The sequence below is a fragment of the Diceros bicornis genome, chromosome 22 (genome assembly GCF_020826845.1).
Source record: "Diceros bicornis minor isolate mBicDic1 chromosome 22, mDicBic1.mat.cur, whole genome shotgun sequence".
NCBI lineage: Eukaryota > Metazoa > Chordata > Mammalia > Perissodactyla > Rhinocerotidae > Diceros > Diceros bicornis.
Genome location: NC_080761.1, coordinates 15,909,816 through 15,923,984, shown reverse-complemented (window position 1 = coordinate 15,923,984; position 14,169 = coordinate 15,909,816). Strand labels below are relative to the sequence as shown.

Genomic DNA, 14,169 nt, shown 5'->3' with positions numbered 1-14,169 from the left:
CTCGGGCGGGGGCGCAGTGGAGCCTGCTGGCTGGTGCAATCTCCCGCGCGCCTTGCACTGATCGAAAAGGGGGTTGAAACAGTAAACGCGAGGAGGAGCAACTGCTCCTGGGCTCGGCTGGGGAACACAACCAATGAGGATGCGAGCCCTGTCGCGCGAACCAATCAGCGCAGGGCCTGCGACAGCGCGGGCCAATGGGGTCTCCGGCTAGGTGCTGGAAGAAGGCAGAGGGGCCGCGCCGGCCGCAGACTGACATTCCCCACCGGATCGATCCTCTCGCGCTGACTCGCCGCCCGCGCCGCTGCACCATGGACGCTCCGAGGCAGGTGGTCAACTTCGGGCCCGGGCCCGCCAAGCTGCCGCGCTCGGTGAGTCCCCGCGAGCGCGCGCCGGGAGTGCAGTCCGGGCGGGAGCACGCGCGAGGGTGGCTGTGCATCCCTGAGCCGGGCGCTCGGATTCCCGCTCCGCGCCCGGAGTCTCCCGAACGCTCTGCACCGGCGTGCACGGCCAGGTCAGGATCTTTCGCAGGCGGGCTTCTGGAAGAATGCACTTTGGGGAGGAAGTGCGGCGAGGCATGCCTGTGCAGCTGCCCCGGGCGCCGACTGCCCCTGCGAGGCGTGCACGACTCGGCCCTCCGGGGCAGCGCACCTGCAGATCCTCTCCCCGGCCGGGGCGGGGGCGCGGCGGAAGAGCCAAGCTGTCATCTCTGTTTTGCTTCACCCGGCAGTGCTGCGAGCCGGGCAGTGTTGAGTGGATGCACGAATGGACTTTGTGAATGAATGGGGAATGGGGATTGCGTTAACTGGCAGGGGGACTGCAAACCGGGGGTCAGCGCACGGCCCCCCGTAAAGTGTTGGTGTAGCCAGCACTTGGGAACGTTACTTTTCAGAAATGTAAACTTGAAAGCCTTCAGTCTAGCCTTTGCCTCCTAGGCCCACACAGAATGCACCCTTCCCTAAAGCCTTTTTCTCTGCTCTGTTGCACGCGTAGATTTTTTTTTAAACCGTCTTGTCCTCTAAAGGCGTTCGAACCTTCCAAGTCTGGTCGGCTTTCGGCTGCTAGCCCAGTGCGCTTCACTTTGTTCTGGAGCAAATGGAATGATTGAATTCTCCCCCGGGCCACAACCAGACCTTTCAAGTGCAACTGGAACTCTCTCCCTGCCTTCGCAGCCCCCAGCTAGCTTCCAGCTCCTTCCTCCCACACCCATCCCCCCCTCCCTTCCCCTCCCCCCCGCCCATTCCCCACCCTCCAGCTCTGAAGGAGGCAGAGTCTTTGATGTGCCTTGAACACGTGTACAAGCTGCCGCCGCTGCTGTTATAATTCTATTTTTCTAACCAGGATGACTGATGTATGTTGTAGCAACATGGCGCATAGCCAAGTGCTTTACAATTACCTATTGTTGAGCAGAGTAGAAATCTCCCTGGGACAGAGCCTCCTTTGTGTTGTGCTAAGAACAGAGAATCTTACAGTTTTAGAAGGGAAAGGACATCCTGCTTTTCTAGGGGCAGCGCTCACAGTAGCTGAGAGAACAGGGCTGCTTCTTTTCTCGGTTTATCGCAGTCCATTTTAGGCGAGATTCCCTGCTAGAGTTGTGCAGACCGCCTCACGGTCCCCCCCTCCGTGTTTTGGATTCCTGTGTAATTAGTTATGCATTTATTATAAAGGCAGTCGTCGTGCTTAATATAATTATCTATTATTTATTTTCTTGGGAGGATTTTTCCCCTCACATACGCCCTCTAACCTGGGGGCATATGTAGCTTTTTATGACTTCTTGATTTAGTTGAATTCTCAGGATTAGGATTCTCAGAATTGAGTTGAATTCTCTTTTTGACTTTAACCACAATGAAAAATATATTTTACAAAATGCCCAAGTAGGTGCATATGAATATAATTAAAACAAAAGCCGTATGAAATATTTAGCCTAATTTCCTACTATATACACACTTTTGTATTCTGTTCCACTCTAGTCTCTTCTGTTACCTTTACAAAATTAGTTGTGACCTACAAAAGCAATTGCATTTTGCAGTTTGGAAAAAATAAAACTCCACTGGATTAGAGGGGTGTGCTTTTTGGGTAGAAGTCTTTAAAACTCTTTGTAATGATTTTGGTTATAAACTTTTATAGATGTCTTTTTAGGGGATACTGTCTATAAGAAATACAGTCTTAAAGAGAAGTTACAGTCTTAAAGAGAAGTTCAAAGATGATTCTATCACAGATGGGTGTTTCTGTTTACTAAAGGATTCACTCAAGTTTATTTGATTAGCTAGTGCTAATAAGCATCTGACAGTTTGCAAAACTATGGCAAATTCTTGAATCCCCTTATTAAAGGAGTCTTTTTTTTATGTATTTCTTTATTGTTCAAAAGTTGTTTTTTCAGACAAGGCTCAATCCAGTTAAGATTATGTTTTATGATGTCCTCTTTAGCCTGGATCTTTTAAGGAAGCCATCTCTGATGGCACGATGCTTCGGCAGAGGGCTTATCTCACCTATTTTGTGTACCTTTTTAGAGCTTTTCTTTCACTTTGTGGCAATTCTCACATATGCAGAGGTAAAGAGGCGATAATATAACAAAATCCGTGGACCCATCTGGGAGATTTAGCAGCTATGGACATTGTGCTGCTTTTGTTTCAGGACCCCCTCCCCCACACCCTCTTGCTCCCCTCCTACTTCTGGATTATTTTAAAGTCAATCCCAGATATCATGTCATTTCGTTCCAAAATACTTCAGCATGCATCTCTGATAAGGGCTTTCTATCGTTCTTCCTTAAAAAAAAATAAAGGATAGGTGTCTTTCTTTTTAGTTTGTGGTTATTTGCATTTTGCTTGCCTTTGGGAAAAAAACTGTGGGGCTTCTAAGCCAGATGTGTTTTGCAAGCCTAGGATGAGCCATGCCTCCTCCCTCCCTATCCCCTCCTCTCCCTCCCCTCCCTATCCCCACCCCTCCCCATCCCCTCCCCTCCTCTCCCCTCCCCTCCCTATCCCCTCCTCTCCTCTCCCCATCCCCTCCCCTCCTCCCCTCCCTATCCCCTCCTCTCCCTCCCCTCCCTATCCCCACCCCTCCCCATCCCCTCCCCTCCTCTCCCCTCCCCTCCCTATCCCCTCCTCTCCTCTCCCCATCCCCTCCCCTCCTCCCTCCCTATCCCCTCCTCTCCCTCCCCTCCCTATCCCCACCCCTCCCCATCCCCTCCCCTCCTCTCCCCTCCCTATCCCCTCCTCTCCCTCCCCTCCCCATCCCCTCCCCTCCTCCCCTCCTCTCCTCCCCTCCCCTCCGCTCCTCTCCCCTCCCCTTCCTATCCCCTCCCCTCCTCCCCTCCCCTCCCCTCCCCTCCCCTCCACTCCCCTCCCCATCCCCTCCTCTCCCTCCCCTCCCCATCCCCTCCCCTCCTCCCCTCCTCTCCTCCCCTCCCCTCTGCTCCTCTCCCCTCCCCTCCCCATCCCCTCCCCTCCTCCCCTCCCCTCCCCTCCTCTCCCCTCCCCATCCCCTCCTCTCCCTCCCCTCCCCATCCCCTCCCCTCCTCCCCTCCTCTCCTCCCCTCCCCTCCGCTCCTCTCCCCTCCCCTTCCTATCCCCTCCCTAGGACATTTTCTAGGGAATCAGGTTTTTCCAAGAGGTTTTATCTTTTGACAGTTAAGAGTTGTCATCAGAAGAATTCTGTACTTGATCATTTTTTTAAAAATCTAAGTGAATTTTTATATCTATGTAAATTCATGCCTTTGGCAAAACCATATCCTGGCATCAACATGCTGGGTAATTTCACACTCAACCTGTGTGTAAGTTGCATCAGCTGGCTACATGGGAATGGTGGGAGGAAGGGAATTGGCTGTGAGCAGGGACAGAAGCTTCCCGACCTCACAGGCCTTGTGGGTGGACCGTGGACCCCCTTCCCTGCCCCTCCACCTCCCCAGCTTTGTATGTCCAGAGGGAGAGCTGTGTCCAGCATATTCAAATCATCTTATATTCTCTTATTTTTTTCTAGGTATTGTTAGAGATACAAAAAGAATTATTAGACTACAAAGCAGTTGGGATTAGTGTTCTTGGTAAGATTTACTTTTGGATTCTGTGAATGTCCAGGTTTCAAAGGGAACTAATTTAAATGCATCAAGCCTAGAATTTCCAGTGGGTGTGCCTGTAGGCCTTTGTCGATATACTTTTAAATTTTAAAATGTTAAAATTTTTAACATGTTTGACAGAAGCAATTTTGAAATCAACATAAGTGCTGGTAAGGGGTTCATACATCTCAGCTTACTTCATAATTGGTTTTTGCTCTTCATAGGATCTGAGATTAGATCCTGCACATTTGCATAATAGTGCCCCACACATTTATAATATTGTTTCACATTCATTTTATAATTTTTACTGTACTTAAAATGAACTTATTACAAGCTTTTTTTTTTTTTTTTGATGAGGAACATTTGCCCTGAGCTAACATCTGTTGCCAATCTTCCTCTTTTTGTATGTGATGCGCTGCCACAGTATGGCCACTGATGGACAAGTGGTGTAGGTCCGTGCTCGGGAACTGAACCTGGGCTGCTGAAGCGGAGCATGCCAAACTTAACCACTGGGCCACCAGGGCTGCCCTATTGCAAGTTTTAAAGTACACAAGCCCTTTATGAAGACCTTGCACATTAATAATTTCATTAAGTTTCTCTCCCCTTTTTATTATTGGGGAAGAGGACCATTGAGTTCTAAAATTTACCTTTTTAAATTTAATTTTCTTTTTCTATTTTGGTAGTTCCAAAGGCTGCATATTATTAAGAGACTGTAGGGTTACTGTATGCTCATTGCTGTTAAATATTGTTCCTGTGGGTTTGGGACACGTCTGTGAAATGAGAGTGCAGTATGGAATTTTGTGCTGTTGTCCTAAAGGGCAGCCTTTGCACACAGATTCCTTTGTGAGAGAGATGTGAGAAATCATAGAAACCTAAGGATGAATTAGTAAATGGCTCATTGGATGAATGTGCCACTTGAAAAATCATTCTGCTGTGAATATGAGGCTACAAAGTTTGCAGTTTAAAAATCAATTTGAGAGCCAGCCCTGATGGCCTAGTGGTTAAAGTTCAGCGCACTCCGCTTCAGTGGCCTGGGTTTGGTTCCTGGGTGCAGAACCATACAACCCATCTGTCAGTTGCCATGCTGTGGTGGTGGCACACGTAGAACTACTAGAAGGATTTACAACTAGAATATACAACTATGTACTGGTGTTTTGGGGAGGTAAAAAAAAAAGATTGGCAACAGATGTTAGCTCAGGGTGAATCTTTCCCAGTGGAAAAAAAATATCAATTTGAATTTTCCCTTAAACTAAGTGAGCCTTGGCCCATGATTTGAATGCAAAATAACTGAAATTTCTCTTTATTATTTTACTTACAAGTTTTGTGGTTACTTCTGTTCATTTGGTTTTGAACTGGTACTTTTGTTGTTTATCTTTGCTTCCACAGAAATGAGCCACAGATCAGCAGATTTCGCTAAGATTATTAACAACACAGAGAATCTTGTGCGGGAATTGTTGTAAGTTTAAAATTTTAAATGCCAAATTGCGTTATTCTTGTTTGATAATCTGTATACCTGGGTGTCTATAACGTTATTTAACCATACTCTGCTGTATGTTCAGAATATTCCATAATTAAAAATAATCTTAAGATTCTCCCAAATTCACTAATTTACTACATAATGCTTTTCACTTGTTTCCCATCTTGTGTTTGTGTGTTTTGATTTTTATTTTATGTGGTGTTTCCAAAGATTTTTCAGCACTGTGGGGGTTGAACTGGCTTGAAACAGATTTAAATGACAAAGAAATGGTCCTCTTTGTCAGCATAATTAATTATAATCTAGTTCACTGGTTCTTAAAGCATGGGCCTCATACCACCTGTCAGAATCACTTGGTCGTGGGGAAATATTAAAAAATTCAAGGGCTGGGCCCCATCCAGGCCTGCTGAATTAGAACCTCTGTAGAAACTTCATTTTTCACAGGCTCTGTGGGAAATTTTAAGAGTTCTGAACTCTGGGAACCACTGCTCAAATGAACTTGAACTCCCCTAGGTTATTTGCACTGCTTTTATTTCCCAGAGGAAACCTATTTTTAAATAAATTGCTGTGTAAAAGAGAGAGTGTATATATTGTATAAGTGTATTCACATAAACATATGAATACGGTAAGCTGGAAAACAAAACACTTTTTTCTGCTCACAAAACTAGTGCATGTTTATGGTTGAAAGTTTAGAAAAAACTGAAACTCACAAATTAAACTGGAATTATCTATAACCCCATCAGTCAGGGGTAATCATTGTCAACATTTTAGGGTCCACTGTTGGATTATTTCATTAACAAAATTGGAATTTGGATTAGGGGTTGAATTATGGATTGAATTATGGATTGTTTCATAATTTTCTTTTAAATTGCCTGGATAAAATGCTTCACATGGGGCAGGCTTGGTGATGTTTTTGTGAGGAGCATAAGAAGCCCGTTGCAATGTGAGTGTGCAGAACCAGTAATCATCTTCTTGGCCTCACATGCCAGGTCTGCCTGCTGGGTCCCATGTCATGTTCACAGAACAATCCTGTCCTCGTTTGGGGGGTGGTATTTGGACCATTGCCCAGGAGTTGTGGCATTTGACCCACCTGGCTGTGAGCCTCTTTGGACTGGACTTCAGTTCAATTTATGGGCCTACCCCTTCGTCTCCAAGTTCCTACCTTGTACCCCTGTACCCAGGCCTCTCTTGGGTGTCCTTCCATCCAGTTCTTGGCTTTGTTAACTGCGCTGCATCTGAATAACATAAACCGGGAACCCTGCCTTGGGCTCTGAGCTGCTAAGAACCTCATGGTTAGACCCTCCTAAGGCCTGTGCATGTGCTTTGCTATCTTCCTGAGCAGGGGTATAGGCAGGCATGGTTTAGAACCAGATATTTGCACACCACCCATTTCCCAAGACCCTCTCAAGGTGCTCTGCCCTTTGGTACTTAACTTATGCCTCTGTGCTGGAGCTTTGTCTGCCTGCCGTCTGCCTTCTATATACCTCTTCTTAAGCTCTGACCTTGCTCAAAGGCTTGGGTCCAGTTTCCATGGCTTACTCCCTCTGGAGCTGGCCTTACCCTATTGCCTGCAACCATTCCAACTATCATCTTAATTTTCCATGCTGGAGTCAAAAAATTTTGCTCTTAATCGCAATATATATCAGGTAGGTGATTACACGCTCAGGCCTAAAATATTATCCAAAATCCTTTTCCAGTGTCTACTTGGTTCGTAGCGTGGACCAGCACATACATACTTTTAGGACTTTTGGTTGCAAGTGACAGAAGCCCAACTCCTGGCTTAACCAAAAAAGGGAATGTGTTACCTCACGTAATGGAAAAGTGCAGGAGTGATTTAGGAGCTCAGGTGATGTCAAGAAGGCCTTTTTCTCCATCTCCTGGCTCTGCGTTTTCATGTGTTAGCTTCACCAGATGGCCATCAGTGTTTGCAGGATTAGCTCCCACAAGTTCATTCTTTCTCTCGATAGAAACAGCTTCTCTTTCCCAAAAGTTTGATCAGAGGTCTCAGAACCCAACCCCATTGGCCAGCTCGGGTCATGTGGTTGTCCCCTGGAGCTGGGGTTGCCACTGTTGAACCATGTGGCCTGAGAGTGGCAGAGGGATGATTCCCTAAAGGAACAGCAGGGAGTTCCTAGCTTTTGTCCAACAGTAACCATAGGCTTCCTCTGCGGGGCCCAATAAATGGTCGTCCAAGGAGGGAATAGATAAATGACTGGATTGGGAAGACAAAGTGGTAGTGGGACTTTTACCATATTTCTTGTAGTATATCCACCCAAGGCAAAGTGCTGGTAGAGCATCACTCATTCTCAGGCTTTGCCCATGTGAATCTGTATTTCCTGTCACCTGTGCTTCTGCCCAGAGCTGTTCCAGACAACTACAAAGTGATTTTTGTGCAAGGAGGTGGGTGTGGCCAGTTCAGTGGTGTCCCGTTAAACCTGATTGGCCTGAAAGCAGGAAGGTGTGCTGACTATGTGGTGACAGGAGCTTGGTCAGCTAAGGCTGCAGAAGAAGCCAAGAAGTTTGGGACTGTGAATATCGTCCACCCTAAACTTGGGAGTTATACGAGTAAGTGCGGGGAGCCGAGCTGGCCAGTGAAATCCGGACTGGGGTGTGGTCCCTCAGATATCAGGTTTCCCCTGCCCAGGGCAATCTGCAGTTGTTAATTCTTTCCTCTCCTTGTCGGTAGTTAGTTTGACACCATTTAGATTAGATGGCTGTATTAGTTAAGACTACTAACTGGCTGCTGTAGAAAGAGTGTTCATAAGCTTACTTAGCTGAAAAGCCGGGGGGCCCTTTTGGCTTTAGGTATGGCTTGATCAAGGGCCCGCAACAATGCCTCCAGGTCCTGGGGTCTCCCTGTCCCCTCCATGGTGGCTCCGCAGTTAGGAAAGCTGTCCCCTCTTTCTTGGAAGATGGCTGCAGCCGCTCCTGACCTTATGTTCTCCCAAGTTTCAATACCTTTGCTCCAGCATTCCCAATAACAGTCTCATCTATCATGTGTCCCATTCCAGATCAGTCATGTGGCCGTGCCTGAGTCACATCCTACCTCTGGGGCTGCGGGTAGAACTGGCTCCACTGGAACTACATGGGCTGAGAATGGGGGAGGCTGGAGTCCCAGAGGAAACTCTGGGACCGTCAGTGGACATAGGATGACAAGAAAAAACCCAAATATCCACCACGCCATTCTTGAAGATTATTTGCCCCCAATAACAGTCAAGAGGGTGGGCTTGATCATCCCTTCAGGATGTTAGGATGTTGGTGGTGATACAATGCAGGATGGATAGGGTGCTTTCACTTGTGGGTGCTTTGGAATCAGTCTTTCTCTGCTAGGGGAGGGGTCCTTCCCGGATGACTCCCATCTCCATAAGGAAAGAGAGGAGTAAAAGTGCAGAGTCTCCAACTTGTCCTCTCTGATAGAAATTCCGGATCCCAGCACCTGGAACCTCAGCCCGGACGCCTCCTATGTGTATTACTGCGCCAACGAGACCGTGCACGGAGTGGAGTTTGGCTTTATACCTGATGTCAAGGGAGCGGTGCTGGTTTGTGACATGTCCTCAAACTTCCTCTCCAAGCCAGTGGATGTTTCCAAGGTAGAGTGTAAAAGATGCTGGGCGGGGGCATTTCTTTAAGGGCATTTGAATATATACTAGAACTGGGAAGGGCTGTGAGAGTCTTGGGCCAGCAGAGACCCCCGAAGCCAGAGCAGCTCTCAATGAGCAGGCTGCCTGTTGCTTGCTTATTATGGGTGTTAGAATGTTTCAGTCCTGACATTCCCAGCCCTGTGTCAGTGATTGGCTCACAGGCAGTATCACTGTCAGACTCAAGCCCTTGGGGAATTTATCTGCCTTTGAGAGTAGCTCTTAGAAAACTGTTGGTCAGTACATTGGAAGTGGCTTGCTGTCTTCAAGGGAAGATTCAGATTATCCAAGCTCAGGGGGCCTGTGAAGGAGCCCCACCGCCTTATACTCACCTCAATTCCAAGAGCATTGACAGGACAATAGCCTTTACGAGTGGCACACCAAGGTGGGCATGGGAGGAGTGCACCCAGGTGCATGCAACAAGAGGGTGTTCTAATACCTGTAAAGAATTTGAAACAAATGAACTAAATAGTAGTCTGCCTTTTTAAAATGTGGTAAAATATACTTAACATAAAATTTACCATTTTAACAATTTTTAAGTGTGCAGTTCAGTGGCAATAAGGACATTTACATTGTTGTACAATCATCACCACCATCCATCTCTAGAACTTTTTATCGTCTTGAAATGAAACTCTGTACCCATTAAATAATAACTCCCCAGTCCTCCCTCCTTCCAGCCCCTGGCAACCACCATTCTTTCTGTCTCTGTGAATTTGACTACTCTAGGTTCCTCCTATAAATGGAATCATGCAGTATTTGTCCTTTTGTGTCTAGCTTATTTCGCTTAGCATAATGTCCTCAAGGTTCATCCATGTGGTAGCATGTGTCAGAATTTCCTTCCTTTTTAAGGCTGAATAACATTCCATTGTGTGGATATACCGCATTTTGTTGATAGTCTGCTTTTTATTATCAGTCATCATGCACTGACAGTTCTAAACAATGTCAACTATAAAATAGTCCTCTGTGCTGGGCCAGGCTGTCCCTGCTCTTTCCACTTGATTTTCCTCAGGGTTTCATGAGAAGACATGGGAGAGGGTTCTACATCTTACTCAATAAAATTTCCTGAAGTGGGGCCGGCCTGGTGGCGCAAGCGGTTAAGTGCGCGTGCTCCGCTTTGGTGGCCCAGGGTTTGCAGGTTCGGATCCTGGGCGTGTACCGATGCACCGCTTGCCCAGCTATGGTGTGGCGGTGTCCCATATAAAGTAGAGGAAGATGGGCATGGATATTAGCCCAGGGCCAATCTTCCTCAGCAAAAAAAGAGGAGGATTGGCATTGGTTGTTAGCTCAGGGCTAGTCTTCCTCACCAAAAAAAAAAAAAAAATTTCCTGAAGTACCTTTAAACATGTTTTCTAAAATTTCTTCTGTCTCTGGCAGCTTGTCTCATTATTTCTCAATATTTTCTAATTATCCCTTTATATAAATATAAATGGATTAAAGATTCTGTTTCTTTTGGTTACCAAGGACAGTTAGTAGCCCCCTTTTAAAGACTGACTTGCATATGAAGAGGAGGTATACAGAGTGAGTGTGAGTATGTATAAGGTCTTTACAGTGATGGGTGTGGGTTAGTCCCTTACCGGGTTGAAGGACCAGGCAGACGTGTAATCTGCAGGCCTCTGAACTGAGAGCGTCGATTTGCCATCCCAGATAGAGATGCCTTTAGAGAACAGAATGCGCTCTGAACAGAAGTAAAATAGTCACTTTCTCGTAAAAGTTGTGCTTTGGAAAGAGGTTAGGAAATTTGAATACATTTATGAAAAATGACCAAGTGCTTCTAAAGCAGGTGTTATCTCTTTTTCAGTTTGGTGTGATTTTTGCTGGTGCGCAGAAGAACGTCGGCTCTGCGGGGGTCACGGTGGTGATCGTCCGCGATGACCTGCTGGGGTTCGCCCTCAGAGAGTGCCCCTCGATCCTGGACTACAAAGTGCAGGCCGGAAACAACTCCTTGTACAATACACCTTCGTGCTTCAGGTAACTCCGGGCCGCAGCCTGTGGACCAGTTGAGGGGGTCTCACCATTTCCCATCAAAGCAGAGGTGACTTTTTAAAGTAGAGCCGATTTCCATGAACCGGTGACTGAGTAGCCCAGATCCCCTATCAGGATTCTCTGTCCAGCTCGCCTCTCCTTCCTCACCTCTGTGCTGTTTGATCAGTTTTTGTTGCCCTTTCTCTTTTGGGTTTTTTTTTTTTTTTTTTTGTGAGGAAGATCAGCCCTGAGCTAACATCCATGCCAATCCTCCTCTTTTTGCTGAGGAAGATTGGCCCTGGGCTAACATCCGTGCCCATCGTCCTCTACTTTATATGGGACGCCACCACAGCATGGCTTGACAAGCGGTGCATCCCTGTGCACTGGGGATCGGCCGGCCACCAGTGCTCCGCGCACTTAACCGCCATGCCACGGGGCAGGCCCCTGGGGGGTATTTTTGTTTGATCTTGTAGCCTTGGTGGTTCCCCATGAACTTGGAAGCTCTCCGCAGATGAATCAATGCCTGCAGCCCAAACAGCCAGTGCAGCTTGGAGAAGGACTTCCAAAGGCCGGGCCTTCTGTCTTTCTTTTCTTTCCCTGCTGGGCCTGCACGAGGCTGGATGCCTGGCAGTGAGCGTACTGGCTTAGACCAAACACCTTGCTGGTTTTTCACCTGGTCTGCGGGGGTCCTGTTAGCCTGGCTACCCGTTAGCTGGGTGAGAAAGTGCATTACAGCACTTTCACGGAGAGTGAGGCTGCCCTCCCCACGATCTGTTCACTCCCAGACTCAGGTATTTTGTGAAAATCTTTGTGACACAGGATTTAACAATTGCCTGGGAGATTTTACTGCTTACTGGCTGTGTGACCTTGGGCAAGTTGCTTAACCTATCTGTGCAGCAGTTTCCTCCAGGAGTGCTAATAGTACCCTTCTCATTGGGTTGCTGGGAGGATTAAATGAGTTGATGTATATATAATAATTATATATATTTATAAATATATATATAATGTAAAATTATATATTTATAAATAAAGTGCATGGAGCGAGTACTTGGCACTTGGTGATTTATAAATGTCAGCTGCTACATTATTATTGTTGTTTCTGTTGTTAGTTCCCAGAGGCTTGGCAGAGCAGGGAAGAGCCAGAGTTTGTGGATTTGTCTTTCCAGGGCGGCTCTGATGTAAAATAGTGATAGGTTATGTGTATGGCTCTATCTCTCAAGCACCCTTGGAGATTGGTATTATTATTTCTGTTTTGCAAGTGAGGAAGCTGAGGCCATACTTCTAGGAAGTGGCGTAGCTGGGATTTGAACCCAGGTCGCCTGGCTCCAGAGCCTGGGTAGGTACACCCTGCACCTTAGCCCTCTTCACAAGCAAAATTGCCAGTGCGGGTTTGTTGGTGTTTGAAGAATTCCATCTGGGGAGAATAGATGGCTATTAGAGTCCAGCTCTATGGGATTTTTCCATGATGGGTGGAAGTTCTCTTAAAGGAGCGTATGAAAGGGGGCTCCCGCTAGTGCAGGCAGTGGTTCCGTCTGGGTTGGGACTTTGTCAGAGGGCTCCCCGTTAGGTGCTGCCTGTAGAAAATTTCTTCCACATAATTTGCCATAGGAAAGAAAGGAGTTTTTTCCACTTAGAATTCTGATGGAACTTCCGCTGGTTTTCTGCACAGCTCCCATGAGGCAGCTCCTCATTTTGTGTCCCCTGCTTACCTCAGGGAAGGGGGGTTCTGGTGCTTACTCTCTTGGTCACCTGTAAACCCTGCTCTGTCTCACCCCGAAGGCCTGTTAGGGATTGGGTGGGGGCGGCCCTGAATTGCTCTCCCACCCGCCCGTCTTAGCTCTTTGGGTCTAGGCGGTGGGAACACAGTGATTGCTGGCCAGTGGGAAATGAGGACTGGGTGTGCTGAGGCGGGGGGTGCAGGCACAGTGGGGAGCCCTCAAGTACAGGGCTCCTGGAGAAGGGGCTTAGGGGCCAGGCTGCGCAGTGACGGGAGGTGGGCTCCTTACAGTAGAAGCTGGGGCCAGGGCCTGGCTTGCAGGCAAGTGAGCCTTTCAGGGCAAAGCAAAGGCCACCACTGGCCTTGGGAAGGTGGCAGGAGGCAGAGAGAGAGCCTTCCCTGAAATGTGGCCCGAAGGCTGATCCGAGCACAGCCTGGAGGAGCAGGGGAGCTGACATGCCCTCTGGCACCTTCTCCAAGAGGTACCTTGTTGCAAGTTAAAAAAAAAGTGTGATGAATAGGTTAATATGCTGTTTGTTAATGTTAGGGTGAAAAATCAGTGGAAACAGAGAGAAAGTGGGTCAGTCTGTCTAGCGGGAGATGAGCGTCTGGGGTCAGACCTGGAGACACAGAGAGAAAGTCCTCCTGCTACAGTGACTTTCTTATAGGGTCACTCCTCTCCCACCCCCTGTGCAGGCCTTGACCTGGCTTTGACCTGTCAGGTCAGCTGGTCACCTGGGGGGAGAGTGGAGAGCAGGAACTCCCTCCCAGAGCTTTCCAGCAAGGAGGGAACTGAGCCAGCAACAAGGGCAGAAAAGGGGCGAAGTTTCTTCCCCAGACAGATCAGCCTAGTGATAATTGAGACCATCTCAGGGCAGGATTGTTAATAATATTTGATTAGAATCATGTAAATGTAGAAGACGAGAGAGACCGGGTTAAATATATTCTGACCCAAGACACCCCCTGGAAGTTACTTTGCCTTCTTTTATCCCAAAAGAAGAGAAAAGGAGAAAAAATGTAAGTCTGTATAATTGTGCAGTTACCCTAAATATATGACTTGAAAAGCTTCGAGTTCATTTGCTGTACTTAAACATTCAGGATTAGGAAATTATAGCTCACCTGGGGAGAAGCAGCTCCAAATGGACATGACAATTTGTGCAAAACACCCTCCCAGTCTTCCCCAGAAGCTGATAAAGCCCCCAGAACACATCGGAACTTTGTATCACATTGGAGCCTTGGAAAAGTCCCAAGTTTGAAAAGAAGCCTTTGTTTTGTTTTAAAATCAGAGCCAAATGACCATAGGCCCTGGGCAGTTTGTTTGAACTGTGCT

The 14,169-nt window shown here is 47.4% G+C and overlaps 1 protein-coding gene across 1 annotated transcript in view; it reads left to right on the top strand.

The window, feature by feature from the left end:
- The first annotated feature begins 248 nt into the window (after positions 1-248).
- PSAT1 (phosphoserine aminotransferase 1) overlaps positions 249-14,169 on the top strand; it is a 31,422-nt gene continuing 17,501 nt past the window's right edge. The window contains exons 1-6 of the mRNA XM_058565595.1: positions 249-368; positions 3,976-4,036; positions 5,435-5,504; positions 7,882-8,087; positions 8,940-9,112; positions 10,959-11,128. Of these exons, the coding sequence (XP_058421578.1) occupies positions 309-368; positions 3,976-4,036; positions 5,435-5,504; positions 7,882-8,087; positions 8,940-9,112; positions 10,959-11,128 (740 nt within the window). The 5' untranslated portion in view covers positions 249-308. The remainder of the gene's footprint in view (positions 369-3,975; positions 4,037-5,434; positions 5,505-7,881; positions 8,088-8,939; positions 9,113-10,958; positions 11,129-14,169) is intronic.